The 27,225-nt window shown below is 35.4% G+C and overlaps 1 protein-coding gene across 8 annotated transcripts in view; it reads left to right on the forward strand.

The window, feature by feature from the left end:
- EFR3A (EFR3 homolog A) overlaps positions 1-24,174 on the forward strand; it is a 109,228-nt gene extending 85,054 nt beyond the window's left edge. For 5 of the 8 annotated variants that reach the window (XM_008955468.4, XM_034966612.3, XM_024929852.4 and 2 more), the window contains exons 19-23: positions 7,103-7,194; positions 12,461-12,509; positions 13,307-13,410; positions 13,937-13,986; positions 21,430-24,174. In XM_008955468.4, coding sequence (XP_008953716.1) covers positions 7,103-7,194; positions 12,461-12,509; positions 13,307-13,410; positions 13,937-13,986; positions 21,430-21,535 — 401 coding nt within the window. In that variant the 3' untranslated portion in view covers positions 21,536-24,174. Of the gene's footprint in view, positions 1-7,102; positions 7,195-12,460; positions 12,510-13,306; positions 13,411-13,936; positions 13,987-21,282 lie in introns of all 8 variants that reach the window. The other 3 variants (XR_008626514.2, XR_010113034.1, XM_024929850.5) reach the window with 2 other exon arrangements.
- The last annotated feature ends 3,051 nt before the right edge of the window (positions 24,175-27,225 follow it).

The raw sequence follows: 27,225 nt of genomic DNA on the forward strand, positions 1-27,225 counted from the left end.
TAAGAACAATGTATTAAAATAAAAAGCAGAACATATTTAGTTTGTTGTGTGTCATGTAGTACCCATCATCATCACAATAGTAGCTACCATTTATTATGCACTGTGTGCTAGGCACTGTGATAAGTGCTTAGTATTCATTTTCTTATGTAATTCTCATAATGGTTTGGTGAGGAAGATAGCATTATCTTTGTTTACAAATGAGGATAGTGAGGCTAAAATTGAATTAAATGATTAGGTGACACCACTAACAGCCTCTCCAGTTAGTTGCTTAATAAATTATTTGATTTCACTATTTTTCAGGGACTCAAATATTGTTCAGGCATCCAGAAAGATCCAGATTGATTTTTATCATTTCTTTCTCTAATTTCTACTGAGTGCCTACAATGTAATATATATCAGGCACTGTTATGACTTTCATAGGGTAGAAAGATGTTAAGATGCAATTCTTAGCCTCAAGGAATACAATCTAGTGGGAAAAGCAGATGAATGAATGAAACACAGTGATAAATAGATTTAGAGAAAGAATGATGATCTACCTAAAGTTTATTGAACTATTGATGCCTGGCATCATCATAATGTGGTTGATAAATGTTAGCTGATTATTGTATTTTACTTGTCTCTAATCAACCTAGAATTCGAATGAATAGTGTATGTTTAGGCCTGTGCCAAGTACTGCTTTGTGAGGGGAAAACAGTAGTGTCCCCCATCTGAATCGTTCAGAGGTACCAGTGGCTTCAGTCAACTCATACAGTTATTTAAGTATTAAGCGAGCACCTCCAGTGTGCCAGCTGCTGTGCAAGCAAAAGCCAGAATGAACAAGATGGGTAGGTCCCTACTTACACAAAGCCCACAGTCTCTCTTAAATGTATTGTTCACTTGAACCACAAAACACAGCAGCTGATTTGGTATTATTCTGGGTGCATAGGAAATAAGTTAATTTCATTATATAATTTTTCTTTAAGAAGATAAATAACCAGGCAATTGTAATATGACTATTCGGCTATTATTAGGGACATTTAGGGTCCTCCAATAGCACATACAAATATTTAATCCAGGTTTGGCTGGCCAGGGATATCTTCCGGAGGAAAAAGCCTCTAAGATGAGCTTGAAACAGGTGTTAGGCAAGTGAACTGTGCTTCATATGGTAGTAACAACATGTGTGAAGGAATGAGGTAGGCAAGAACAGGATTTGTTCCGTGAATTAATATAGAGTAACAACAGACTTCAGGGAGTGGAGTTAGGAATTGTAAAGCAAGGTGAACTAGTTTGAACTCTGTTCTGAAGGCAATGGGGAAGCATGAGTGATTTTAATCAGAGGATAACATGATCAGAGTTGCATTTTAGAAGTAGTACTTTGGTTGTAATTTTGCAAACTGGAGATGGGGTGACTATTTATTTTGATGGCATGTTAGTCATCCTTAGGAGAAATGACAGTGGCCCATAATAAAGAGGCATCAGTGAGGATACAGAGTAGGTAGACTCTAGAAAAATTTATGAGAGAGAATTTATAGGCATTTGATTGGTATGGAGAGACAAGAAGAAAGCCAGGGATTTTGTCCAGGATTCTGGCTTGGGCACTACAGTGAATGGTGTAAAACTGAGGGGACGCATAGGATTTACTTACCATTTCATTTGCTAGTTTTTTTGTGTGTGTTTTGTTTTTCTGGGAGGGATGACAGATATAGCTGGTGTATTAGTCCATTTTCACACTGCTGATAGAGACATACCAGAGACTGGGCAATTTACAAAAGAAAGAGGTTTAATTAGACTTACAGTTCCACGTGGCTGGGGAAGGTCTCACAATCATGGCAGAGGGTGAAAGACAATTCTTACATGGCAGTGGCAAGAAAGAATGAGGAAGAAGCAAAAGCAGAAACCCCTGATACATTGATCAGATCTCATGAGACTTATTCACTATGACGAGAATAATGTGGGAAAGACCAACCCTCATGATTCAGTTACCTCCCACTGTGTCCCTCCCACAACAGGTGGGAATTCTTCAGATGCAATTCAAGTTGAGACTTGGGTGGGGACACAGCCAAACCATATCAGCTGCGTTCAAGTGAAGAAGGAAAGAAGTACATATTTCAGCTGAAACTCTCTATAAGTAGTTTTGAATCTGGGGTGGTAGAAGGATAGAGTTTTTATTAATATAAATGAATAGGAAAAAGTGGCTGGTTTTGGAGATAAGCCTCTTGTTGAGTTTGACAGTGGAGCATGCAAGTAAAGTAGCTTGTAGGCAGTTAGGAGATAGGACTGGGTTTTGTGTGAGGGTTAGGAGGTTATAATGAAAATTTTGAAAACAGCAACATAGGGGATTTTGCTAAAGCCTTCAGGGAGGATGACTTCTCACAGTGAAGGCATGGAGAGAAAGAGGATGGAATGGCTTTAGACAGTTCTCTTTTCCTGAGGAGAGGCCATGTTGGGAAGGAACGTAAAGCTCCAAAGCCGAAAGTCTCAAGAATGTGAAAGGAAAGTAAGGTAATGTTGGAATGTGGGTGCTAGGAAGTTGGGGGGTGAGAAGGCAGGTAGAGGAGCTTCCAAAAAGGGAAAGGTGGCACAAATTGCTGAAGCTTCAGAGAAGTAGAAAATTGATTAAGACCTTTCTTTGGATTTTCCTAGAAGGTGATTATTGATCACCTTTGAGACAACACTATATTTCCTTTTTGTTCTCAATGATTTTGCCACTCAGTGACCCCTTTCCTGCCCCCATACTTGTCTTTTCTTTTTTATTATTGGCTTCAACATGACTTTCTTTCTGCAACCCCTCAGCTTTCATAAATTAACCCAGAAATTATTTTATAGCCTCCTTTGAGAGAAGCCCTTATTTTCACTTCCGGTGAGACCTCGAAAGTTAATTTACCTAGATGCTATAAGCAGATCAGCAGGCATGACCACATACTGCTTTGTGGCAATTCCATTGATGTCTTTATGTCCAGTTATTTGTATCAAAGCATATGATTATGAAGGAAAAACAAAAAATACAGGGTCTAGGTTAACTCAGCAGTAGCCACATGCAGGATATAAAATATTCTCATCCTGAAAATTCTTGCAAAACAATGTGTCCTGTTTTGTTGCAGTTGAGTATGTACTGATTCTGTACCTTCAGTCTTCATGCAGTAGAACCTGGATGACTTTTGTATGGGAGATACAAAACCCAGAGTCTCACTGAATTTCGTGCATGGATATATAGGTCAGACATCAGTGTACATGACGGTAGTACAAGGGTGAAGGATGATGGAAGGGAAGTTCATTAATAACTGGTAGTAAGTTTTTATAGCTCAGAAGAAAGAGGGACAAGTAGAAATAATTGGAGTAATATTTAACACTTTAAGGAAGCGATGTGATGTTCAGATAGGCCTTGAAAGATAAGAATCTCTGTAGTGAAGAGGATGACAAAGAAGGGCAGGTAATGACATGATTCTAGAAAGCAGATATCCCACAGCGTGCACAGAGGTTAGAAAACAGGCATCTTTGAGTTGAACACTAGATTAATTAGGGAAGGTTGAAGTTACTGTTGGTAAGATCTGATGAGAGAGCCTAGAATGTCCTTTTAATTCACAAGCAGTTTTGGGGGCATAGCTTGGGAAGTTATGTGGTTAGTGTTTTAAGAAGCTTAGTTAACATGGTGGTGACATACAGGTAAAATTGTAGAAAGGTCTGTCAATAGGATGGACTGAGTTACTGGTTCTCAGCTAAGGGTGAATTTTGCAATCTTGGGGAAATTTTTAGTTGTCACAACTGGGACAGAGAGAGATGAGACAGGCCTATTGGCATCTAGTGCATAGAAGCTAGGAATGCTGCTGAACATCTTATAATACAAGGGACAGCTTCCCACAACAAGAGTTATCTGGCCAAAAATGTCCATAGTGTCAAGGTTAAGAAACCCTAGCTAGGTTATGCTATAGTAGCAAACAACCCCAAGTTCTTAATGGTTTGAAACAGTAAAGATTTATTTATTGCTCAGACTCGCTGTACATAACTATACATCATCCACATTCTGGAATCCAAGCTAATGGAGCTACCACTGTCTGGCACATTACTCATACTGTATTGGCCAGGACTTGTTACAGAACCCCTCCTAACCACAGAGAGGACAGAAATTGCAATCCTGTCACATCCCCAGAAAGGGGCAAACTATAATATTGACTAACAGCATTAGTCACAACCATGGAAGGCTATCTTGGAGTAGAAGAGTTGTCAGTAAAAGAGAAACCAGTTTCTTGCTGATTGCTGTTAATTCTTCATTCTTTGCCCCTTCAGTAAAGTAAAATCACAGTATATACAGAATGGGATTAGAAAGATGGAGCATAGGCTGGGCACAGTGGCTCACACCTGTAATCCTGGAACTTTGGGAGGCCGAGGTAGGAGGATTGCTTGAAGCCAAGAGTTGAGACCAGTTTGAGAAAAAAAAAATACCCCATCTCTACAAAAAGTTAAAACAAAAAATTTAGCCAGTTAATTCCATGTCTTTGCTGTTGTGAGCAGTGCTGCAATGAACATAGGCGTGTGCAAACCAACACAGGAACAGAAAACCAAATACCACATGTTCTCACTTGTAAGTGGGAGCTGAATGATGAGAACACACAGACACATAGAGGGGAACAATGCACACTGGGACCTGTTGGAGGGTGGAGGGTGGGAGAAAGGAGAGCATCCAGAAAACAACTAATGGATACTAGACTTAATATGTGGGTGATGAGATAATCTGTACAACAAACCCCCATGATGCAAATTTATGTGTATAACAAACCTGCGCATGTACCCCTGAACTTAAAAGTTAAAAAAAATTAACGGGGCATGGTGGCACATGCCTGTAGTCCTGACTACTCGGGAGGCTAAAATGGGAGAATCACGTGAGCCCAAGAGTTTGAGGCTGCAGTGAGCTCTGATCACACCACTGTACTCCAGCCAGGATGACAGAGAAGAGACACTGTCTCAGGAAGAAAAAAAAAAGAGAGAGAAAGATGAAGTGTTGCCAGATGATACAGTAACTCTGCTGTTAACGCTGATTCTAGACCTGAGCTTCCCTGCTGTTTTGGGGGAACATTATAAGTGTGTCTGGGGACTGTTCTCCTTAGCTCTTCAGGTAGCTGGAGAGGGCCTGGGGCAGTCTGAGCCTGCAGTATGAGCAGGCCCTTCCATTTATCTCTGTGTACCATGCATGCATTATAATTTAATGTGTGCAGTGAGGTAGAAAACCTTGGGAACTCTGCATTAAGTAGTGGGCTGCATTTGTTTAACAATTATAATTAGGACTGAAAATGATCTGTTTTAGAAAACTCTATTGGTAGTATAGAAGGGAGAAACATACTAGGAAGACCCACTTGAAAGCTATACTAAGAGTTTAGGTAAGAAAAGATGAAGATTTTGAATGATGACACTCTTGAAAATAAATAGGACAATGTGGAGATAAAGATGGCTTATTTAGAGATGCAGAATTGGATTTAGAACATGTCAAATAGAATTGATTAATAAGAAATTGGAAATGTTGAACTCAGAAAAGGAGGTGCCGGAATCCTGGTCAGTCACACAAGTATTTATAGAGTACTTACTAGGTGCCAGCTGCAACCCTAATAGTACCTGGGAACTCTTTGAGAGAGTTAGAAGTCCTGGGATGTGACCTGGGTGAGTACATTCCTTTTAGGACTGGGAGTAGAACAGTAGCCAACTTGGCATCATTGTCACCCTTTCTGAATTCTCTTCTGTATCGTAAAGGAAAAATTGGAACTATGTTTTTTCAAAATCAGAGAATGACAATGAAAAGCACTCAGAAAAATTTGCAAGTAGAAGAGGAAAAACTATTATCTTTGAAAGACAGTGTAGCATTCAAATGGGTGGAGATCAGACTAGAAGCTTCCAGAAGCTTCTTGAGAATTACCATCTCCATGCTGCAGACTGAGACTATCCGATGGCTAGCCTAACTTTTACTCACTCAGCTTTCCAAGGGTTGAATAAGCCTCTAATACTATATGTTAGAATACACAAAGTGACTTCCTTTTTTCGACTGTAATCATGATTATTGGAGATTTTCCTAGCATCCTGTACTCTCATCACACTTTAATAATTTGTGTGATTTTATTGTATATTTTTCCTGTTAAACTGTAAGCTGCACGGGATGTGTAATGTCTATTCAGCAGACTGTCCCTAACACCTAACAGGGTCTCTAATCACTTCCTAGATTTGTTGAGTATTGAATGCTAAAGTAGAAAAACAGAAGTAGAAAAGAATGTATGTAAGGACATTATGATCAACAAATTCAAATGTTCATGAAGTGGTTAAGCAGAAAATGGGCTAGGAATAGCTTTTGAATTTAGTGATTTGGAAGACCGTGGAATTTTATTTAAAAGCGCTGTCAGAAGAGTGGTTGGGGTTGGGATTATAATTACAGGACTTCAGCATAGTCAGTAGTGAAAAATCAGAGCAATTTGTTCAGACTGTACAAATGAATTGGGGGCACAAAAGTAGATTAGCTAGAGCACTCAGGTAAAGACAACATCTTTCTGGAGAAGTGGTCAAATTATAAAGCAAAATAACAACAGCTGATGGAGATGACTGAATGGACAATGCTGGATGAGATATTAATTGAAACAGCAAATTCTTTCAGCCCACAAATTGTAATGCACTGTAAACACCTTTAGACATTGCTTCCCAAACTGTCATCCTAGAACCAGAGTTAGCTGACAGCTTTCACTGTTTCGTGAAAATATTAGAGTTATAAGGGCAATATTGTCAGTTTTCATTTAGGCTAAATGTATTAAGTTTAGATTATGTACTTCCTTCATTTGCTGTTACATTGACTTGCTTTTTTTAATTAAACTATTCGGTAGTGGTTGTTGATGTTGCTGTCCTAAATGCCCCTTTTTGAAAAATAAAAATCCGATAACCTTATTTCAGTTCACCTCATCAATTTTACTTTTTAATCTGCTTCACGAAATGTAAAAGTCCGAGAACACGCTGCTTTATGTATTTAGAAGGAACAAAAAAGACAAACTGTCTGAATTTTTTGACAGTTTTTGAAATCTGAAATAAGTAGAGTTTATAAATGAAAACCAACATAACATTTCTAACAAATAATGGGAAGAAAACAATTTTATTTTAGATGAAGATCGACTTTCTAGAAGAAAAAGCATTGTGGACACCGTATCCATTCAGGTGGATATTTTATCCAACAATGTTCCTTCTGATGATGTGGTAAGTTACTGAAAGTTTATGGTAGAGTACTGTCTTGGTAGACATCATTTAAAAGAATTTTTTGCCTTCCACACTTTCAAACAGGAGGAAATACAACTCTAAATTATCCTCAAATCAACTAAATTATTAGTAGAAATTAATCTGATTTAGCTTTGAATTTATTTATAATTTATTTTACTGAACTCATTTCAGCTGTCTGTAAAGATATATAAACCTAACATTATATGTTACAATGTCAGATTTCACATTATAATTTAGTGTAATAAAAGGAACTGTAAAGTATAAGATTTTTTTTGCTAAGGAACTTTATACAAAGCCTGTCATTAAATTAGTGGGCCCTCTAGGTCCTACTTATTTTAAAAAATTTAGGAAATGCAAATTACAGAAATAAATAGAACTATACATCCTCATGTGAAGCCAAATGCTCACTACCTTTGAAAAGTTTTAAAACTTCATCTATAAGGGAAAATGTTTTAATTATTTTGGATAGTAAGGATGTTGTTTAAGCTGTGTCAGTGAACTATGTACTCTGTAAGGACTGTGGCTTATTTAAAACATCATAGATTTCATGCTCTCCTCCCGTTTCAAAAAAGCACAAGAGTGTACCCTCCTGAGTTATAGGGGAAAAAGCAGCCAGTATTCTCTAGGACTTATTCTACACAAATCACCAGAGAATTTTTTCATAGTCAAGTAAAAATGCCAAAATGCCAGCATGTCAAGTCAACCTCCACCTTGTGGTTTATCCATTGTTTGCCTTCCTAAGTATTTTATTATTTCTCATTGGTACAATATGCATAATTAAAAGAATATCCATATAGGGAAAGGGAAAGGAAGTTAGCTGAATTATGCTTTCTCAAGCCTCCCTCCTACCCCCTTACAATTCCTATTGATTTATTTGTCTTCAGGTACTAAACCTATTTGGTGGCCAGAGTACAGCCAGCTGACTTATGTTTTCTATGCCATTCAACTTCCCATTACATAGAAGTTATGTTTTATTAAGAACTTATCAGCACGGCATCAAGAGTAGTTGAAGAAGCACTTAGTGTTCATTTTGAAACTCAACGCATTAAGGCTAAAGTTTCTTACCAGTTTAAGGCTTAATAACAACTTTTCCCAAATTCACCTCTTTCTTCAGAGCAATTTAATTTATATACTCCTTACCAGTAAGAAGAGTATCTTGCTAGTTCTGTCTTTTAATGATTATGAATTTGCCGCTATTACCTTTCTAGGGAAGAAATTCATCCAGAGTCTTAGATTATAAACTTAATTTTGTTAAGGGAACACTATGTGTTATTGACTGGTATTTTCACCTTTCTCCTTTTGTTAACTATTCTTACTTCTTTCAAAAATATATAGGGAACACTTGAAACTGTTGGAAAGAGTCAGTCTATTTTGATAAAATCAACTGAAAAAACATTTGCATAAAGACTCAATGTAGGGGAAAGATTCTTGACACAAATCTTACATTAAAAGTCTGTTAATATTTTTATTAACTTTTACAAGATCCTGTTGTTTTTCATTTACTAGAAGTCCTAAGTCAAATATGCCTCACACCAAGCATCTGAAAAGTTAAGTACAGTTTAGTGTCACATTTGCTTGAGCACATTTGAGTTTCAGACTCATTTACCATTGTGGAATCTTCTTTTGGATATTAGAGATGTTTGTTCAAATACCAGAAGACAGAATAATACTATCTTCTAGGCTAAAACTAATTAATTACTTTCATATAATGGACAGGAGAAATTCACATCAGATAGATATTTTACCAGTTAATGGTGCAGCAGAATATCAAACTATTTTCTTAAAATGAATCAGATAAGAACATTGCTCATAAAAAATAACTTTTTTATTTGATCAAAATTATTTATAGTTTTATATGTATAATCCTAGTTTATCCTGAGATGTATTTGCTTTTGCTTTTTAAACTTATAATTTAAAAAAAAAGAGAGAGAGTCAGAAAGTTGTTTAGTTGGAGACCATAACAAACTTCTGTTTCCCTAAACTCAAATTGTTACTCTAGTCTATTGAAATACCTTATCCACTTGAGATCTGCCAGTTCTGACATTTGCAATTCCAACCTTGGCCTACTGAGAATCATTTGGTGAACTTTTTCTAAAAGTTGCCATATATAAAAAGATGTATATTATTTTCTTCTAAATAATACATTATTTCTTCTAAAAATGTGCTGATGCCATAAAATGTATTATTGATATTTTTATCATAAAGCAGTTGATTTTATACCTTTTACATATCTCAAAGCAAGAGGGAGATTTGAGAGACTCAAGGTAAAAGGTATTTTTAGAGAGTATAAATTGGTGGTTGACTTTAGAGGAATGCTTCCCAATGCATATATATGCACACTACACATATATATGCATATATGTGTGTATACACACACATTTTTATAACGATACCTAATTTAAATTAATGTATTCAAGAAGATAAATGACTAAAATAGAACAGAGGCATCTGTGTCTCCTGAGATAAAATTATCAGCTTGACTAATAGAATAAAGCACTATAGGCATGATTTTTTGCTTCCTTATATATGCATAACTGATATGAGTAAAACCTGAAAATCACACTACTCTTCTCTCTAAAAGCTTATAGTAAGTGCTTGATTATTTAAGGGCATGGGCAGGATGTTATATATATTAAATTTTGAGTATGTGTTAAATTTTTTGATATAAAATTAAGTCACTGGTTGACTGTAAAAGATTGTTGTTTTTTCTATTACAAATAACAGATCTTTGTTATATATCCATGTACTCCTGCCTTTTTTCCCCAAATACAACTGGAGAAGCTTGTGTGTATGCTAGCATCTAGTCAATATTAGTCACACTGTGGTGCTAGATGCTATCAAATTACTATGATATTAGTAGACGTGACATAGCAACTACTATAATTAGAAAAAGATGAATGGCAGATTTTATGTAGGCCCAAGGGCATTATATAGTGTAGGTTAGTGTTGTAGATCATAGATAAAGCAAAAGTCATAGATTATAAAGGGAATGTTGAAATTCCTTTAGGATGGTGCCTTTGCACCACTTCTCTATAACTCCAACATAACCAGTTTTCCCTCTAGAGTTGGAACAGATTGTAGTTTAGTAGATCACCAAATAAAGTACGTAGCTTGTATTTACCAGCTATGGTATATAAAAATATGAATCATTAAATGCTAGTATAAAGCAGTTAGTCTTAAAAAAAAAAAAATCCACAAAAGGGATGAGTGGGAGATAAGATTGAAGCAAAATTATAGAAAGTTGTATACCAGGCTGAGGGCTTTCTATGTCACTTCACAGGAAGTAGGTAAACACCGAAATTTAGTCAGTGTCATTATTAAGAGTTGTGCTTTCATAAAAAGAATCTCTCAAGTGTGACAAGGCTAAATTAGAAAGAAGAGACTGGAGGTAGAGGCCAGTTAGGAGATCCTTGTAATAATCCACAGTTGATGGAATGAGGATCTAGAGTAGCCAGGCTGGAGGTAACAAAGAGGGACAGGAGGGCAGGAGTACTCTACTTTACAGTAGAATGAATAGGACCAACAAATGACTTAAAGGGATTTAAAGAAAGGAGACATTAAAAAAAAGAAAAAAAGTAGACATTGACGGCATGACTTAGGGGTTCTTTGTTTGTTTGTTTGTTTGTTTGTTTTTTGAGACAGAGTCTTGCTCTGTCACCCAGGCTGGAGTGCAGTGGCGCGATCTCGGCTCAATGCAAGCTCCGCCTCCCGGGTTCACGCCATTCTCCTGCCTCAGCCTCCTGAGTAGCTGGGACTACAGGCGCCCGCCACCACGCCCGGCTAATTTTTTGTATTTTTAGTAGAGACTGGGTTTCACCATGTTTGCCAGGATGGTCTCAATCTCCTGACCTCATGATCCACCCGCCTCGGCCTCCCAAAGTGCTGGGATTACAGGCGTGAGCCACTGTGCCTGGCCGACTTGGGGGTTCTTGATGCTAGGAAGCTGCATCATAATTATCTGAATTAAGGCAAACAGGGACAAAAAGAGAAGAGTTAGTAGGGTAAGGTATTTTAGCTCTTTACTTATCTGAGATGACAGGTGATAAGTAAAAATTATATGTATCAAGAATGCTGGCCTTCTAACTTCTCCATGTTCCTTTTCCTCTACTGTAGTTGTGTCTCAAAAGTCAGAAGCTCCTAGCCAGTTCTAAGAACAAAAGCAGTTTCTTTTTTTCACTGAAGGACTAGAATGCTTATAAGTACAAATAATTGACCAGCCAGAGCCTAATCTTACATGTCTGCTCCGAATATGTAGAACAAAACAACTGAAGATTCCCAAGTTTAATCTGACTTCAACTAGAAATATGAAGCTCAGTAGCAAAACTGAGGGAGTGGAACTCTTGCTGCTTGATTTCCAGCTAAAGCCTTTGTATTGCAGAGAAGCTAAGGTGCAGAGAATGAAGTCTTTTGCTTTCATTAGTCTTGCTGCCTTAGACTTAACAAAAGAAGCTCATGAGCTAAAAGTAGGGATGACCAGATTCCCAGGCAAGTACTCATGTATCGTTTCTTAATTTTTATTCAGAGATACTATAGGAACTGGATTTATTATTTATCCTAAAAATGTGCTGATGCCATAAAATGTATTACTGACTTTTATCATAAAGCAGTTGATTTCATACCTTTTTACGTATCTCAAAGCAAGAGAGACTTGAAAGACATAAGTTAAAAGGATAGTTTCAGAGATTATAAATTGGTGGTTAACTTTAGAGAAATACTTCCCAAAGTAGTGGTTCTTACTTTTAAATCATTTAAAATCTTAGTTTTCCTTTTGATTTGTAAACGGTGTGTGGTACCAAAATCGTAGAGGCTATAGAGTACTTAGTTGTTTTTTATCACATGGCTAAAAATGTATTTATGTATAATCTCAGCCTTCACTCTCTCAGAGCATTGTTTACTTACAACACAGTGTTCAGTCAGTGGGACTGAAATCTTCTTGTACATCACAGTACTGGAACTGAGTTCTGTAATTCAAGGGTGGTTTTGTTGCCTAGGGTATGTTAATTATTGCAGTCTAATGCTAATCTATAGACTTGTTTTGGGGAACCACTGCAGTAAGCCATTGTTAGAACCAATGAAAAAGTGGAGATTATTTGGTACTGTGGAGTACAATCACAGCTCACAGCTCAGACCCAACACAAAGAAGAAAACAAATCTGAAAAACTTCTTAGATGACTTGTAACTAGGTAAAGGTGTTATTTATATTGACCCTTTTTAACTCACAATTTCACTTATCACTTTTCTCTAGGTTAGTAACACTGAAGAAATCACTTTTGAAGCATTGAAGAAAGCAATTGGTGAGATATTTTGCACTTGTTAGTACTACCAATATTCAACTTATCTTTATCTGCTGCTTTTTTCAATGACAGAATACGTAGAGGGGACATTACAAAAACAAAACCAAAGAAACTTGTTGGCTTCTATAGACATGTATCATTTATTTAGCTACATGTTTTAGGCTTCAGAATTGTCTTGTCCCTTCAGGGTCATATTCCTGAACAAACAGACACAATTATGGCAGTGATATAAAAGAAGACATTTATTAATTTACTTTCTCACAAACTTTGGCCAGACCATACATCATCATAAGACCAAGAAAATTCCTTTCCAAATTGTGGTAAATAAATGGAAAAGGCTACAACAACATAGTTCCAAATGACCCCATTCTTATTTCAGTTATTCCACTCAGTACCAAGATTCAATTTAGCAAATATTTTATGTAGTACCTCGTATGTGCAAGAACATAGTTGTATAAAAGAATCATCCTTCAGGAAGGACCGTGGAGTAGTTAGACTTGTAGGAAACTCCCATTCCCTTGCCGTCTTTTGGTAAGAGAGACAAAGGCATTCTATGAAAGAGAATCTTGTGATGTGTAGTTTTAACCCTTAGATTTTTTGGGTTTTTGTGTGTGTGTGTGCTTTCTAGCCTTAAACAAGACATTTCATTGATGTTAGGCCTTTTTATTTTTTTCTTATAGAAGCCCTGTAAATTGCCCTTAATTTTGGATGATATATCATTAGCTCTTAACGGTCATTGACTGGGTTCTGTGAAATTATGTATTCCCTTTAATGAGTCTTTATAAATATTTGTATAGATACCAGTGGAATGGAAGAACAGGAAAAGGAAAAGAGGCGTCTTGTGATAGAGAAATTTCAGAAAGCACCTTTTGAAGAAATAGCAGCACAGTGTGAATCCAAAGTAAGTAAACAAATGGTGAAGGGATTGTGGGTGGACTGTTGTTTTGTGGAAACTCTTCCTTGGTGATTAGTTGATAAGTTCCAAGCTTTAGTCAAATCAACGGAACACAGGAAAATATATCAGATAAGGACTGAAACTCTGAAGGCATATCTATGAGACCTAAATAATTTCTTTGTGTGATGTAAGCTGATGGAAATGGTGGAACTGTTTTCCCAAATTAAGTATTAGTGATTGTTATTGTTTTGATAGTTTTTTGCAGTGGTTTTCCATGATTTTGCTGCAGGTATTTTGTTTTTTGTGTTTGTTATGTTTTTAACATTGAGACGAGGAAAGGGAAAAAAAGACAACCCTTACATTAAATTCTAATAGATAAGACAGATCAGACCAAAACTTTAAAGCATTGTGTACTTAATAATTAATCAGCTTAATAGTCACAATTATACTTTGTCTCTTAAGTTACATTGATATTATTATATATAGATACCTAGAAAATAAACCATTCTTAACATTTTTTTCTTTTTTGCAGGCAAATTTGCTTCATGATAGACTTGCCCAAATATTGGAACTCACCATACGGTAAGGGTTTTGTTATCACAATAGCAATAACACACACACACGAATAGAAACTGTCAGACCCCTATGAATTTGTGGTTCATTATGTTTCAGTTATCATGTTAAAGTAATGCTTTTCATTTAGGATTAACATAAGATCATATAGGTGATCCTTTGCTTAATAGTGATTCTGTTTTTTAGGCAGAGTCTGATACCCTTTCTTGACTAGTTGTCCTCTAGCTTTTTAGCTTCTTTTTTAGATTATTCATTCCTTCCTGATGATTTCTTAAGTACATCTGGGTAATTTGAAAGACCCATATTCTAATATTATGCTTAATTAGGAAATTGCTCATATTGAATCGTTTTGTCCTGCAGAAACTGCATTTTAATATGTCAGTCTCATGGTTCTTTTCAGGGCAGTAATAAGTCTACTTATGTAGATGGCTCATTTGAATTATTGAACTTTCCTTTAGTTTTTTTACATCATATTCATTGGAATTCTGCTGTGAATTATTATGCTCTTTGATTATCCTATGTCTATACATTAATAAGAAATGTAGCACCTGAAGGAAGGAGAGGCGAACTCTAGGTTCCATCTAAAGAAGGAACTTCCACATAGTCTTACATTGACTTCAGTGTGGAAACCTGCCTTTGTGAGAGGTGGCCAGTAGAGATGTCTATGCTTCTGGAAATTTTTTCTATATCTGCCATATCTTTTATATTTTTAACTTGATTAATTAAGTCTGTTTTGCTTCAACCCTGTATTATATTAATATTAGAGACAGGTAAATGCTCTAGGCCACTTGCTTTTTTGTTTCAGTCTTTTTTCTGCTTTCATAAGCAAGGCACATTTTTGTCATTATATATCTTACTCTAGACATTTCCCTCCCATTCCTGCTACACTCTCTAAGTTGAGAATCACTCATTTACAAAATTTAAGAACAGAAAATCAGACTAAAATATTCAATATGTGCTAGACAAGGGGTCCCCAACCCTCAGTCCAGAGACCTGTACTGGCCCATGGCCTATTAGGAACCAGGCTCCACAGCAGGAGGTGAGCGGCGGGCAAGTGAACATTGTTGTCTGAGCTCCACTTCCTGTCAGATCAGCGCGGCATTAGATTGTCATAGGAGCAGGAACCCTATTGTAAACTGCTCATGCAAGGGATCTAGGTTGCATGCTCCTTATGGGAATCTAATGCCTGATGATCTGAGGTGGATCAGTTTCATCCTGAAATCATCCCCCCAGTCCCCATCCTTGGAAAAACTGTCTTCCACAAAACTGGTCCCTGGTGCCAAAAAGGTCGGCGACTGTTGTGCTAGACTTAGGATTCAATTAAAATTGCTGGGTGTGGGCATTTACTTCTTTGATGACTAAATGTCAAACATTTAATAGTAAATGTCTACTGTGTACTTGATATTATGCTACATGGTTTATATCTATTATTTCTGCTAATCCTCACCATAGCCCTGAAAGGTAGGTAGACACTATTTTTTTCATTTTTCAGGTGAAGACACCAAGGCTTAGAGAAAAGTAAAATAATTTGCTGAAGGGCATACAGCTAATGAGTGGCAAAGTCAAAATTCAAATCCATAACTGATGTTCTTAAAAGGAATGTTGCTAGAGATCACCATATCACATTTAGTCAAACTAACATAACTATATGAATTTAATATTTTAGAATAAGTATTATAACTAATTCTGTTTCATTGGTACCACAACTACTACTAATACTTACATTCATTGAACAGTTACTACTAATAATTAACGTTTTTAAACACCTATGTTGTTCTAAGCACTGTGCTAAATGTATTATTTTATTTAATATCTGCAACAGACTCTAACAAACAGATAGTGATTATTCTCATTTTACATGTTTGTAAACAGAGATACATGGAAGTTAGGTAACTTATACAGGGTCACCTATTTAGGAAGCAGTAGCTCTGGAATAGCTTATGGAGAAACTAAATAGACTTTATAGAAATGTGTCTTCAGAGTTTTCAGGTCCTGTGTGGTACATTTTCTCTTGTTAATTTGCCTCACCCTAACCATCAGACAGTGGAAAGAGTTTGTATCCTCCATAAAAGAAACAGAACACACAATATTATACTTCGCTCCCACTGTTCTTTCATTTACATTTTAACCATACCGGAGTATGGTTAAAAAAAAAACAAGAAAGGCAAAGAAGCAGTAAAATACAGTGAGAATAAGCAGCCTCACAGATAACCCAGTTATTGGAATTAGTAGAAAAGGCCCTTAGAACACCACACACCCACACCCCCCACCCAGGCCCCACACACACACGTCAAAGAATTTAAAGGACAAGATACATATAGTTTGGAGAGAAATGTGTGTGACACTGCTTATTCTCACGATAGTCTCCTGTTTCTTTGCATTATAATTGCAAATTTTAATGTTCCTCTCATAAGAGTACTAAAACATAATTAACAAGAAGACAAAAATGCAGAAAGGATATAAGATTTGAACCATTTCAGTCAATTTAAGTGGCCTTTAGAAAACACAATGCTAGGCAAATACAGAATATAGATTCTTTTGAAGTGCACATACAACATTCACAAAATAGATGTGGGACTATAACAAGTGTAAGTAAATGTCAGGAAACTGACATGTTAAGACAATATTGAGTATGTTCTCTTGCCACAAAAAAAGTATAATGCATTAACACATATCTAGAAAAATTTCAAATATCTGGAAATTAAAAGACACCCATACCTCAAAGAAGAAATGACAAGGACGAATTAGAAAACATTTTAAACTGAAAATACCTATCAAAGTTTTGTAAGATGAAGCTAAAATCGTGCTCAGGAGCAATTTTATATCTTTAGATGCTTTTGCTTGCAAAGAAGAGAGACCTGAAAGCAGTGAATTAATGACATTTGGTGAGACATTAGAGAAAGAAGAACAACATAAGCTAAACTAAGTATATCAGAAGTCAATGAAACAGAAAATAGGCAAACAATAGGAAATATTAACAAACCTAAAAGTTGGTTCTTTGAAATGGTTGATAAAATTGGTAAACCTCTAGTCAGTGTTAAGGAAGAAAAAGAGAGAAAACACAGATTACCAATATTACAAATAAAAAAGAATTATAGATAATAAAGGAATGTTATACACAATTTTATGACAATAAATTCAACACTTTAGATGAAATGAGCAAAAATTATTGAAAGTCAAAACTAAAATTGACACAAAAAGTAGTAAAACATCCAAATAACCCTATAACTGTTGAAATAGATTTGCAGTTTAAAAGCATCCTACAAGAAAATGCATTTAACTTCACTGCTTACTTTTATCATACATTTAAGTAAGAAATAATACCAGTTTCATATATATTCAGGAAACAAAGGAGGTAGAAACGTTTTCTAACTCATGAGGCCAGTATAACTTCAACACTTAAATGAGACAAGGATATTTTAAGAAAAATGAAATTATAGACAAGTACTCCTCATGAATAAAGTCACAGAAATCTTTATCAAAATGTTAGCAAATGTATAAAACTGATGATATGGCCTAAATAAATGGGGTTACTATGAGGAAAGCAAGATCAGTTTTACATTAGAAAATTGATCAGTCAGCAAAATTCACCACATTAACATGGTAAGAAAGCAAAGTTGCATGATCACACCAGTAGCAGGAAAAAAAGCATTTGAAAAAGCTCAATGTTCATTTAAGACAAAAATTATCAGAAAATTTGGAATAGAAGGGAACTTAATCTGATAAAGAGTAATTATAAAAAAATCTATTGCTGATGTTATGTATAATGGTGAAAGTCTGATGCTTTTCACCTAAAACTGGGTCAAGGTTGTCTACTCTCACCATGTCGACATTGTATTGAAAGTCTTAGGTAAGTAAAGTAAAAAAAGGAAAAATATAAAGATGAGAAAGGAAGAAATAAAACTATCTTTTCACAGATGACATGGTTGTGTATGTGGAAAATCGTAAGTAATCAAGAAAAAAAACCCTACTAGAGTTAATACATGAATTAAATGAATTTTAGTAAGGTCACAGGATTCAGGGTATTCAAGGTCAGTATTCAAAATTCAGTTGTATATCTATATGTTAACAACAAACAATTGCAAGAGTAAATTTTTAAACATAGCATTAAAAAAAATTAGCCATAATTTAACAGTATGTAAGATTTCTGTTATGAATATAAAACATGAATGAGAGAAATTAACACCTAAACAAAGGAGAGATACACCATGTTCATGAACTGAAGGATTAAATATTGTTTATATGCTGTTTCTTTCAAGTTGATCTGTAGCTTCAATAAAATCCCAATCAAAACCCCAACAGACTTTTTTGTAAAAACGTATAAATTGATTTTAAAATTCAGATGAAAGTACAAAGGACCTGGAGTAGCTAAACAGTTTTGAAAAGGAAAAATAAAGTTGAAGAATTTACACTGCCTAATTTCAATACTTGATTTATAAAGCCAGAGTAGTCAAGACATTATTGGTATAAGAGTACACAAAGAGATCAAGATAACAGAATGGAGAGTCCTATCAAAAACTTAAGTGATTTTTGATAAAGGAATCAAAACAATTTAATGAGGAAAAGAAAATATTTTCAACAAATGTCCTGGAACAACTAGATAAGCTAAAAGAAAAATACTAATCTCAATCCCTACCTTCCACCAAACACAAACATTAATTATTAAGTTGGGTAATCAATGTCTATGTAAAAGCTAAAATCAAAACTTCTAAAAGAAAACATAGGAAAAAGTCCTCTCAGTCTTAAAATGAGCAAAAAGATTTCTTAGGACATACAAAGTACTAAACAAAATTGGTAAATTGGTCTTCATCCAAATTAAAAACTTACCCTTAAAAGACTCCAGTAAGAAAATGAAAAGGCAGACCACAAACTCAGAAAATACAGTATACACAATACCAATATCTGATAACCCCTACAACTGAAAAATAAAAAGACAATTTTCAGTGGCCAAGACAGTAGATGTTTTACAAAAGGAATGTTTGAATCGCCAATAAGCATGTGTAAAAGTGTTTAACATCATTAGTTAACAAAGAAATGCAAATTTAAATAAGATACCATTTTGTGCCCAATAAAATGAGAGAATTGAATATATTCACAGAAAGATATATGTGAATGTTTATGACAGTTTTATTCATAGTTGCCAAATGTCCATTAGCACGAGAACAGACAAATGGTGATAATATAATGAAATACTATTCAGCAATAAAAAGGAACACAATTTTTGGGGTAAATCTAAAAAACATATTAAGTAACAGAAATCAGACATAAAAGAAGACAGTTTGTTGGACTGTTCATAGAGCCTGTATAGACCATTTACGTGAAGTTTAAGAACAAGCACCACTAATCTTCAGTGATGGAAATCAGAACATAGTTGTTGCGTGTGGATGTATGTGTATGGGTATGTCAGAGTGGGGAGAAATTGACTGGTTAGGGACATGAAACATTTTGGGGGTGATTGAAAGTGTTCAGTATCCCTTGAACCCAGGAGGCGGAGGTTACAGTGAGCCAAGATCACATCATTGCACTCCAGCCTGGGTGACAAGAGTAAAACTCCATCTCAAAAAAAAAAAGAAAGTGTTCATTATCTCTATTGGGCTATGATTTACATGGGTGTGATTTACATGAGTGTATACATTTGTCAATTTTTGTCAAACAGTACCCTTAAGATCAGTTTATTTCATTCTGTGAAAATTATCCCTTAATAAAAAATTTAAGTGTATTGTAAATACTGGAACAATTGCAAAATTGTTAGTTACCAAAAATAGATATACCAGGAAAATATAAGAAAACCAACTGAATAACTTAACAATTGAGGACAGTTTGCAGTTAAAAATAATTATATGAAATTAATATCTGTGCATTTATTAATTAAAATGAAAACACTCTTAACCATGAGCTAATAAATTCAAAGAAGTATGTAAGACTTACATGAAGAAACTATATATCTCTGAAATATGCTTAAGAATATTTATATAAATGGAAACATCTTATTCTTGAATAGGAAGTTAACATAGACATCAGTTTTCTGTAGATTAAGCTATCATTTTAGTAAGATAATTTTTTTTAAGTATTTGAACAAATGATGCTAAGGTCCATGTGAAAGAATCCACATGCAAGAGCAGTCAGGAAAATGCTGTAGAAAGAAACAAGGGAGCATTTGCCTTGCTTGGTAGAAAAACATATGACAGATCTTTGGTACTTACACCAGATTGGACCTGCATACGGGTAAGTGGAAGAGAGGAAAATTCAAGTATAGAAGGTATCTGTGGTAAAGATAAGATTTCACATTTTCAAGGAAAAGGGCAACTGTTGAGTTGATCTCATTTGGACAACTGCTGAACACTACTGACCAGCGAGGGAGGGTCGGGGGAAGTTTTCCACTTCACTTCTTTTGCCAAGGTAGACAACTTCACTCATTGTTTAGAAAAATACATAAAAACACTAGAATTAATACAGGAGTATTTCTTGTAATCTTGATGTAGAGGGAAAGTTTTTCTTAGCATAACTAAAAAACTAAAAATTATAAGGAAATAATTGATTTTTTTGGTAAGGCTTTTAAGCATTTGGCAACAAAAAAAGTTGAGAATTAAATAATGAATTGGAGGAAAGCATTTGTATCATATGACAAAAGGTTAGTTTCCCAAATTGATAAGAGAAAAATACCTGAGTAGGATTAGAGGCAGTGGACTTAAATAGGCAGTTTACATTTTCAAAGAAATGTAAAATGGATACTACAAAGATACTTACCATTAATAGTAACATAAAATTTAAAAATGAAAATAAGAATGAATTATCTCCTACCTCTCAGATTGGCAAAGCTGTTTTAAAAAGACTGACTATATCTAATATTTGTAACAATGTAAAAGGTACAGTGAAATGCTGAAAGTGTAAATTGCTGGTATTCCGGCAATATGTATGTACCAAAGTCAACATTTTGAGTACACTTTGATGCAGAAATTCTACTTGTAAGACTATAAACCAAGGTGATAACCAGTCGGAATAAAATTATGTATGTATAAGAACAGACTTTTTAACATTATTTATCATGATGAAAAAATGAAAATGAACTTGCATTTGTTCTCTGGATTAAATCAAGTATGATATATATATATAATGAAATACTATTCTGTCATCAAAAAAGATAATATCTGTATACATGAAATAATTTTTTACTAATGAAACAAAGCTCACAAGAATGGGTAGAGTATAATCGCATTTAAAATTGTATATACATATTTTCCAAGGAAAATGTCTGCTTTAGACTTAAAAACAGTTTGACACTACTGTGGTCTGTTTCCCATGCAGCCTTGTAGCTGGCCAGTAACTACAATGGCATTGATCACTGCAATTAAGGAGTCTGACTTTGATATTCGCAGATAGTAGATAGAATACTCGGTGAAATGAACAGCTTGTAAGTACACCTGCTGACAGTGTATTTTTGTTATTTTATAGTCCTCCTCCCAGTCCATCAGGAACCCTGACCATTACTTCTGGGCATGCCCAATACCAATCTGTCCCAGTCTATGAGATGAAGTTTCCAGATCTGTGTGTGTACTGATCGGCTCATGAAGACCTCAGCATATGATTTGTAAAGCCTAAAAATTAAGGCCAAGCTGAGCTTTCAGGGTTTACTTAATGTGTATTAACATACTTCTTGAAAATAATGATGGAACATATCTTTAACCAAATGCTTGGCATACCATATTAGAAGTTTTGGAGCTATATATAATTTCGAGTACTTTCGAAGATAGATTTATGCCATGTTAATTTGCTTTGAGGTTCCTGTTGCCTTTTTAAGTTGAACATGTTTTGGTTTCACTTTATTCCACTGTTAAGTAGTATATTTTAAACTTTTCACAAATGTAATGTTTTTTAAAAAGTAAGCCTTCAGAGGATTGAAACTGTATAAATTGTTTATCTCTTAAGCATCTACACAGCCTTTTAGATGTAGAATTTTTGTTGTTGTTTTCTACAAAGGCAGATACATTTAAATATATTCCTAGTCCTGGGGCTGCAAAACTGTTCGGTGGCTTTTTGTCCCCATGCTTTAGATAAGCTGGGATAGGCACCCTGCTATCCAGTTACTATAATAATATGTGATAGGCATTCCTCATCTTCTTCACAATAATAGGACATCTGTTGAATAGCATTCCTCGAATATAACCCTAAAAACGCCATACTTTAAATTGTCTGGTTCTTGTAATATTGTGTTTCCTGCCAAGAGTTTGACCATTCTGCTTGAGAAGTGTAGAGCTTACTCTTGGAGTACCAAACTGTGCAATATTTTTACATCATAAGATGTATTAGTTTACAGGCTGTGCTTTGAAATTATAGTAGTATTTTGCTGTGGCTCCATTAATTAAATGAGATATATATTTAGTGCAGAAAAAAGACATTTAAAACAGCTATTAGTTCACCTGTGAAGAGTCTGTACATTTTGATTTCTATTAAGAGCACATTTATTTACATTTGTATATTGTTTTAAATCCTCATAGTCAAAAAATTCTCCAGATGGACTTTTAATTTGTAAGATTTGAACTGTGACTTGTATACATCTGTTTAGAATCAATTATATTATATTTGAAAAGCTGCCTGTGTTTTAACAGTCAAGTATGCTAAAGTTTGTCAATTTAAGCTGCTTTTGATTTCAGCTACCAAGATCACAGGTGCACTCTACACATAACACTGACAGACCCATAACATTACATACATCTTAGTGAATTCTATCACATGGTAAAATGAACAGCTTTCTGTGTAACTCATAAAATTCTCTTAGGACATTTTTATAAAGTCACCTGTTTATAGTTCTATCTTTTCAGATTCCATTTCTTTTTACATAAAACAGCATACATATCAAAAACTGTAGCTTAGAATACAGTTTAATTTTTGGCTTTTGTTTTTGTTTAAAAAAATGCAGTGAAGAATGGGATGTTTGTGTTTATGGCTATTTGGGCACCTTTAGTAGAAACAGACAAAAGTAAGGAAACGATAATAGGACAAGCATACTTGAAAATTTCTGAATACTTAAACAAAAGCGCAACATCTTGAAAACCAGTCTAGTCATTGAAACCTATGAAATGACACTGAAAGATCCTGGGCTGCTTCTTAAATAAATGTAGATCAGCAAGACTTGTTTCAGAGTGACAGTGGAGTCGTTACCACTGGAGGACTAAAGGGCCCTGTGGCAGTTGTCACTGGAACTTTGCCTCTTGATCAGGAAAAATGCTTCACCAGTCAGTAAAGCCAAGTTGTATTTTTTTTATTGCCCTTTTTTCCTTCTGTATTTTTAAAGAAGGATGTTAATTTTTGACTATACATTTTAAAAAAATCTAAGCAGGGGGACATGCAAAAACAATCATCATCCACTTGGATGTCATTTTATAGATTAACACTGTGTGCTTTTGTATGGAAAAAATATATATAATTTAATAGTATAAAAAATAAAATATATATTCATTTGCACTTATGTGAAACACAAACTTTGCTCTACAAAATTTCGTGTTTCTTAGTGATTTTAAAATGCATGTATTGCATGTAAAGGAAAACCATTACAATTAATGTTTATCACACCTTTATCTTGGTCTTTGTTGATTTGGGTTTTGTTGGGGTTTTTGTTACTGTTTTTAAATTACAGTAGGCTTCTATATATCCTGGATTTCTGAACTGGTCTTGTTGACAAGGATTCCCAAGAAATGGATCTTTTCACTGGCTGACTCTCCCATATCTGCAAGAGATTCTGCAGGAACTGGGTGTGCACACGGTGTTGTAGCCAGTTCAGGTACTGAATATTTAGGATTTGATGAAGTTCACTGTATTGCTATATTTTTGTAGATAAATAAAACTCAATAAATTGTTAATCATTCTCTTTTTGCTGTATAGAATTGCTTATATCACTCTTTCATGACATTGAACAGTTAACATTTAAATGTTCCTCCTGTACTTGTGTTGTCTGTGACCGCTTATAGAGTTTTATTGTTATTGGTGTTTACCTGAATACCTATGCGTACACACACACATATTTCCTTAATACTTCTGAACTCATTATCTTTTAGAATAATAATACTACTACACTTTACCAGCAATTAACTTCTCCCTACCCAAAATGTTTTTCTTCCTGTCTGAAAATGGAACTAATTTGTCTTATTCGTGCTTATATCTGTATTAAATGCAATAAAGTTAGTTTTTGAAATGTAAAAATTCACTGTGCAATTCATATGTAAGCAATAAAACATAGATTACTTGTATATAAGTTCATTTTTATAGCTATTGTTACATTTAATTAAATTTATTCAATATTTGCTTAAATTAAAAATGAATTGCTTCTTTTGAGCCCAATAGTTCAAGGCTGCAGTGAGCTAGGATCATGCCACTATACTCCAGTCTGGGTGACAAAGCATGACCCCATCTCAAAAACAAAAACTGAAGAGCTTTAGTAAAAATCAGTATGCCAAGTGAATTCGTTCCCATGTACATTGGAAGTATCAGAATGATAACTGCTAGTCATGACAATGACAAGACGTAGTAAGGTAAAGTTCACAGTGTGTGCTTGTGAAAGTGTAGTTGCCATCTCTGTGTCAGTCTTAATGATTGTCTTTTCAACCTTACCTCCTTGTCCTGTAAATTACACAAAGCAGCTCTTAAAAATATATATATATATATATATACACACACACACACACACACACACACACACACTCTCAGTACCCTATCCCCACCTGGTTTGCTTATTCTACCACTTACAAAGATGTGCATCATAGCCTAAATGTGGTTCAGGAACCTCCTTTGTTAGGCAATGTAGCATAGCGGTGAGGAGCTCAGGCTGTTGTTCACAAATTCAGCACCACCACTACCTAAGTGACCTTAGGCCAATGACTGAACTTTGATCCATGAAGTTCTCATCTGTAAAGTGAGTATGGTAAGTTCTGCCCTCCGAGGTTAGCTGTGAGGAGTAAGTGAACCCCTTAGAAGAGGTTCCCTGTGCCCCGCCTACGTGACACAGAGTAAGCATTCAATAAATGATTAATAATCATCTTTGAGTTCACTACACTGGGACATAGGCAACTGGGCAGCCCTCAGCTCTGTAGTCTTAGGCCAGCCATTCCACATTTCTGAACCTGTTTGCATGGGTATAAAATGAGCGCTGTGTTTGCTGTGCTATCCCATATACTTTCCTTCCAACTCTAACTTGCTGTGATCCTGTTACCTGTTCTCTCATCTGATAAAATTATTAATCTCAAGTGCCAAGTTCAAATGAATGAAAAAGCGGAGGCAAGGTGGAACATCAAACTCTGCCTCTTACTTTTGCTGTATTCAGCCTCTTACCTGTACGTTGAATCAGATGCAGACTCTTAACGTTGAATCAGATGCAGACTCTTACGAAGGCACTGTCTTAGACTAGGTTTCTCTAAAGCAGAGCCTGAGACAAGGTGTATGTGGAGGTATTACTTTGGGAATTGATCTAACATGGAAGCAGAAAAAGCCGATTAAGAGGATTTCTTGATTGTCTCACTTGAGGTGCCTGGATAACCATTCCACTGGACATTCTAAGGAGTCTCATAAAAATAATCTCAAAACTTCCCAGGGGGTGAAAAATTGGGAAAGCATTTATTATTTGGCTTCTGTTCATGGTTGAAGGTGGCCCTGTGGTCATTAACTCCCCCACATTTTTGGACTGTTTGTGCTTGAGTGCTGAGCTGTTACCCCAAGTTTCCCATACCTCATTCTCAGGGAAGTCCTGTGCCAGAAGGCAGGAAGTACAGCAGTACAGCAAGCAGGCAGGCATTGCCATTCCACTTCCATGAGACAGTCAGAGTCCGTGTGGAAATTGTTATCACAGCAGGGTCTGAAGGGATATGTGAGGATTAGAGGATGTGAAGTCAAGCAAAAGATGTCCAAGATAGCACCATCTAGTCTGGTAGTTAAGAACAAGACTAAATCTGGGAGCATTTGGTTTATAATTTCATATGTCCCCCATCTTGCTCACTGGTTTTGGCCATAATACCTCTTGCGCTGTTGTATTTGCTGACCCTTTGCTTTTCTTATCTTATCCTACCTCACCTGCATAAAGGTTACAGCTATACACTTGTAGAATTCCTGATTCAAGAGACTTAAGGGCTGCAAGAATCTTAGAGTCAGGTTCATTCAAAGCTTATGTTTGACAGATGAGAACATTGAAATTCAGACTTAAAGTTGACAGTAGTCATTCACCAACTAACTAAACTAGTAAACTTCTGATTATGACATCAACTTTTGTATATCTGAAATTAGAAATACCGTTCAATTCCCTAATACAGCAAGAAAATATAAAAAGTAATCATCCCAAATATGATAATTGTAAGTCATCTAAATGAATAAAGAAATCGAAATTAGGGATCCAGGGCATTCAACTCAGTGCACAGTAGGCTCCTTTAAAAAAAAATGCTTTACTGAGATATAATTCACATACCATAAAATTCACATTTTAAAGCGTACAGTTCAGTGACTTAATATATTCACAATGTGAAGCACTGATCACCACTATCTAATCCCAGAACACTTAAATCACCCAAAAAGAAACCACATACTCCTTACCAGACACACATTTCCCCTTCCCCACCAGGCCTTGGCAACTGCATTTCTCTAGAGACTAATGATGTTGAACATCTTTCCATGTGCTCTTTGGCCATTTGTATATCTTCTTTGGAGAAATATATATTCTGAATCTTTACTTTTTGGGGGTTGTCTTTTTATGGCTGTAGCCTCTTGTCCCTAGTCTGCACTCTTTCCAATTTTTTATTTTGCTGCCACATACATCTTTCTGAAGTGTAGGAAGCACTACTTAAAATACTTCTCAGACTTTCCTATACACAATAGGACCCAAACTTCCTTGCCCAACATTATAGGGCTTCCATCGTCGTTATAACACCAGCCTTTCTGCTTCCTGAGGAAGTGACTCTAACATGAGTCCTGTTTTGGATGTGTTAAATTTAAGGTGCCTGGGGAGCATCCAAGTAACATATACTAGCATGAGGTTGAATATTCAGGCCTGGAATTCAGAGATTTGGTAGTGATTCAGAAGTCAAAAGCATATTGACAACAATTAAAACTGAAAATGAATGAGCGTGTCCCAAGGAAGAGAGGGTTTGTGACTTGTGAAAAGCTGCTGGCCCCACATAGACACCTGGGAACACATAGCTTTAGAAAGAGGGGCTGCGAAAGGGATCAAGAGAAAGATACCAAGAAGTTATAAGAGCTGCTTGTTCATGTGTT

Source organism: Pan paniscus, chromosome 7 (genome assembly GCF_029289425.2).
Source record: "Pan paniscus chromosome 7, NHGRI_mPanPan1-v2.0_pri, whole genome shotgun sequence".
Classification (NCBI taxonomy): Eukaryota; Metazoa; Chordata; class Mammalia; order Primates; family Hominidae; genus Pan; species Pan paniscus.